The sequence below is a fragment of the Mus caroli genome, chromosome 5 (assembly GCF_900094665.2).
Source record: "Mus caroli chromosome 5, CAROLI_EIJ_v1.1, whole genome shotgun sequence".
Taxonomy (NCBI): Eukaryota; Metazoa; Chordata; class Mammalia; order Rodentia; family Muridae; genus Mus; species Mus caroli.
In genome coordinates, this window is record NC_034574.1 from 30,042,417 (window position 1) to 30,046,665 (window position 4,249).

The window sequence follows — 4,249 nt, forward strand, 5'->3', positions numbered from 1 at the left end:
CCTGCCTCTGCCTCCCGAGTGCTGGGATTAAAGGCGTGCGCCACCACGCCCGGCTGTCTAGGTGAGCACTTTAACTACTTAAAACAGTAGGGATGGGAGCTGATTGCACAGATACGGGCCTCACCCCGGAAGGGCAGAAGGCCCACCCCAAATGTTTACATGAAAGATAAGAACCTGGTGCTCTCCCCCTGAGCTCAGGTGACCTAGCAGGTAGGACCCAGCTGGAAGCCTCCCTTGTCTAGAAAGAAAAGCAGCAAAACTCAACCTGTGTTCTCAAGGCCTAGGCTCCTTGGAAGTGGAGGGAGTAGACACAGGACATCCTGTAAGGGAAGCCACTGGAAGAACATCCCCCTCCGTTCAACAGAAAAAGTGAACGCAAATCCCCTGCAGAACTGTAGGGCTAGAGGGCTGGAAGGATGTGCAGCCCAAGGCTTAGACAGGATGAAGAGAGCAGCCATCCTAACAGTGACACCAGACTGTGGGCAACCAGGAGAAATATAATCTGATGCTGCCACTGATCAGTGGCCATGGTGGAGGACCCAGAGATCACCAAGGCACAGAGAGGATGAGAGTCACCTGGCTGTGCATGTGGGGGACTGGGGGCCACCTTCTGAGTGAAAGAGATCCCAGCATCTACGGACAGCAGACCACATTTCCCCAACAGTCTTCGTGGCCCCATCCACGTCTTACTGGGTAATCCCAGGTGAAGCACACTCATCCCACTGCTCCCATGCTCTTCACACAGCCACTCCCAGCTCTGCTCTGGGACCCTTCCCCCAAAAAGCTGAACTGCTTTTCCAGGTCACAGGGCTGTCCCAAACCTTTGCAGGCTGGACACTTGTCCCTCTCTTGCAGCAGTCTCTCAAAGACACTGGCTGGCCACTAAGCAGTCTGTGAGGCACCACTCCCCTTCCCCAGAAGCCGACCTCCCAACTACCTCTCCATTCAAAGCCTCCAGGGCCAAAGTTCTACACGGTTTTCTTTTAAAAATCACTTAGTTTGCAAATTATTTACTCTCCCCTCAAACTCAAGAATGTTTAAGCTTGAGGGCTAAAGGGCAACCCTCTGCAAGCTCTAGAGGAAGATAGTGTGGCTCAGAAGGAATACTTAAACAAAAGCCCAAGGCCTAGCCTAGGACTGTAATTTGGGAGGGGACCCAAGTTCCAGGCCAGCCCTCAGGCTCTGGGTATCTCCATTTCAAAAGGAAGAGAGATTAGCATAGCTACCAAATCTAACTTCAGCATTCCCCAGACGTCCTGTAGTGTTTACCTATATTAAGGAATTCCACTCCCCTAAGGAAATGCTTTACCCAAATTAACCAGCTCCATTAGCAACTGGGGCTTCTGCAATCTCCATACAGTCTTATCTCAGGGCACGGTTTTTCTTCTTTCATTGGAGTAAATACAGATAAAGAAAAGACTTGCAAGCCAGATCCCAGGTAGAAAGCCCTCCCCCCCCCCCCAACCTCCATCTGAATTGGCTCTTTGGAAAATTAGCTTTTTGGGCAGAAGTGTCCACAGCTAGGAAGGGTGGGTGTCACTCATTCTTTAGGGTCCCTAATTGCACTAAAGGCAATCACAGCCCCTTACAACCAGCACTAAGTTCCTTTAGGGCCTTTGGGTCAAGATGGTCAAAGGCCCTAAGTTCCTTTAGGGCCTTTGAGGTCAAGATGGCCCACCTGACATTTAAAGGGGGGCTGTACAAAGGGTAGGCCGTTCCCCGTCCCAGAGGCTATGCTGGCCTCTCGATCAGGGCCCTGGTCTTCTTCGCTCACACGCAGCACCTCGCCCCCATCTCCGCGCGTCTCCCTGGCCCCGCTCACCCGCTTGGCCTTCTCCCATAGCTGGTTCAGCTTCTCCATGCGGAACTCCTCCCCGGACTCGCGCTTGGCGGCCATCTCGGGCTCGTTCTTCTCCCGCGAGTACTTGCCGCCATGGCCTGCTATGGGCTGGGGCACAAGCATCAGCGGCAGCAACAACAGCACTAGCAGTTGGAGCCGGGGCAGCGTAGAGCCCCTCTCTCTTCGAGGCGCCATCTTCCTCTGGCAGACTGACAGGTCTGGGTCTTGTAGGACCGCCCACCTGCAGCCCCGCCCATCAATCGGTCCCCGCGAGGGCCCGCCTCCCTTCTCAATCCGATCCCACCCAGCCCAGGCCCCGCCCATGTGACTGCCCACTTTTCGGTCTCTGGCTACGCCCTGCCCACCACCGGCAAAGAGCAAGGATCCCAAGGTATTTTCACGCTGGGGTTGCAATCTTCTGAGCTCACTAGCGGGGCTGTAAAGGAGAAGCAGCTGGGAAAGCGCACTTACGCACCGCCCCACTCCTCGTAATCACACAAGAAGTGCGGCGGGAGATGATTTTCCCATTAAACCCGGGAGCAGCTATCTCAGCTCCGTCTTTGGGACACATCCCAGACACTTCCCCTCCACCGGGTTTCTGTTTGAAAGGCTTTGTGCACTTGCCTAGTCTCTGCACCTGCAGCCCTTGAGAAAATCCAATGGACATAGTGAGGCCCAGCAAGCCTGTTGGGGATGTGGCCTGGCCTGGTGACAACTTGGTGCTCGAGGAACCCAGGAGTCTGGTACAGGCACCAGCAGTTTGGGCCCAGGAGGGACAGGCAGAAGAGTTGTCTGGTAAGGATGACCAGTGTCTTAGTCAGGGTTTCTATTCCTGCACAAACATCATGACCAAGAAGCAAGTTAGGGAGGAAAGAGTTTATTCAGCTTACACTTCCATACTGCTGTTCATCACCAAGGAAGTCAGGACTGGAACTGAAGCAGGATAGGGAGCAGGAGCTGATGCAGAGGCCATGGATTGATGTTCCTTACTGGCTTGCTTTCCCTGGCTTGTTCAGCCTGCTCTCTTATAGAACCAAGACTGCCAGCCCAGAGATGGTCCCAATCACAAGGGGACCTCCCCCCTTGATCACTAATTGAGAAAATGCCTTACAGCTGGATCTTGTGGAGGCATTTCCCTGACTGAAGCTCCTTTCTCTGTGATAACCAGAAAGGGTCTCCAATGGGGAGATACATGGAGGACAAGGGATATTTGGGGGGAGTGGTGCTTTTTTTTTTTTTTTTTTTTAAATACTTTTAAGCTGTATTTTGTGTTTCCGCAAAAAGGGTTCAGTATATCTGGAACCCTGGTGGTTTGCAGATGTTAGCACCTGTTTTCTGAGATCTTTTTTTGGTTTGGTTTGGTTAGCTCTGGTTATCCTGGCATTCACTATATAGACCAAACTAGCCTCAAACTCAGAGATCTGTATGCCTCTGCCTCCCAGATACTGAGATTAAAGGCTTGCACCACTTTGCCCGGCCTAAAATGTCTCCTTTTCATATAGGAGAGAGGGTTTTGTTTTTGTTTTGGGGGTTTTTTGTTGTTGTTTTGTCTTTGTCTGGTTGTTTAGATCAAACAGGATCTTACTCAGTAGCCCTGGAACTCAACCTTGAACTCTCAAAGAGATCTATCTACCTGATGCTATCTTCCAAATGTCTGAGATCTTTTTTTGTTGTTGTTTTTTTTTTTGTTTTTTGTTTTTTTTTATTTTTTGTTTTTTTTGAGACAGTGTTTCTCTGTGTAGCCCTGGCTGTCCTGGAACTCACTCTATAGACCAGGTTGGCCTTGAACTCAGAAATCCGCCTGCCTCTGCCTCCCAAGTGCTGGGATCAAAGGCGTGCGCCACCACCGCCAGGCTTGTCTGAGATCTTAAGGGCAGTTGCTTCATTTATTTTCTCCAGTTTCAGATAACAGTGTGAAGCTGGTCCCTAGTCTTCTCCAGGAGCAGAGTCTCCCAGCTGCATGGCCATGAGTGTTTAATGCACTATTCTTGTTTATGTGCTCAGGTCAGTCTCACTGTGTAACAAGCCTAGCAATGCGCGAAGGCCCCGGGACAGAGGTTCATCTTGACCCTTCTCCAGTCTTTTAGCGGATGCACTCCAGGTGTGAGTAGGAGCCAGGCTGCCTCCCCTTCACTACGGGTTCCAAGACTGCCTCCCCCAGGCAGAGGGAGGTGGTTGGAGCCGTGTTGCCTCTGCTCAGGGTTCACTACCTGCATCCTTCCCAGGAATGCTGTAGGCTGGGAATGCTGTAACAGTTCTAAAGGGAGAGAGGATGAGAGGGCTGTCAGCTCTTTGCTTAGTCTGAAGAGAATCCACAGTGAAATGGGTACCGTGGAAGAAGCTTCCTGTCAGCCTCTAAACTGCACACTCCTTCCCATGGACCACCACATAAGGATTCCCATATCCAAG

At 51.6% G+C, this 4,249-nt stretch overlaps 1 protein-coding gene across 1 annotated transcript in view; it reads right to left on the reverse strand.

Annotated features, from left to right (window-relative positions):
• Lrpap1 (LDL receptor related protein associated protein 1) overlaps nt 1-2,070 on the reverse strand; it is a 13,693-nt gene extending 11,623 nt beyond the window's left edge. The window contains exon 1 of the mRNA XM_021163335.2: nt 1,823-2,070. Within this exon, the coding sequence (XP_021018994.1) occupies nt 1,823-2,035 (213 nt within the window). The 5' untranslated portion in view covers nt 2,036-2,070. The remainder of the gene's footprint in view (nt 1-1,822) is intronic.
• Nucleotides 2,071-4,249: the final 2,179 nt, after the last annotated feature.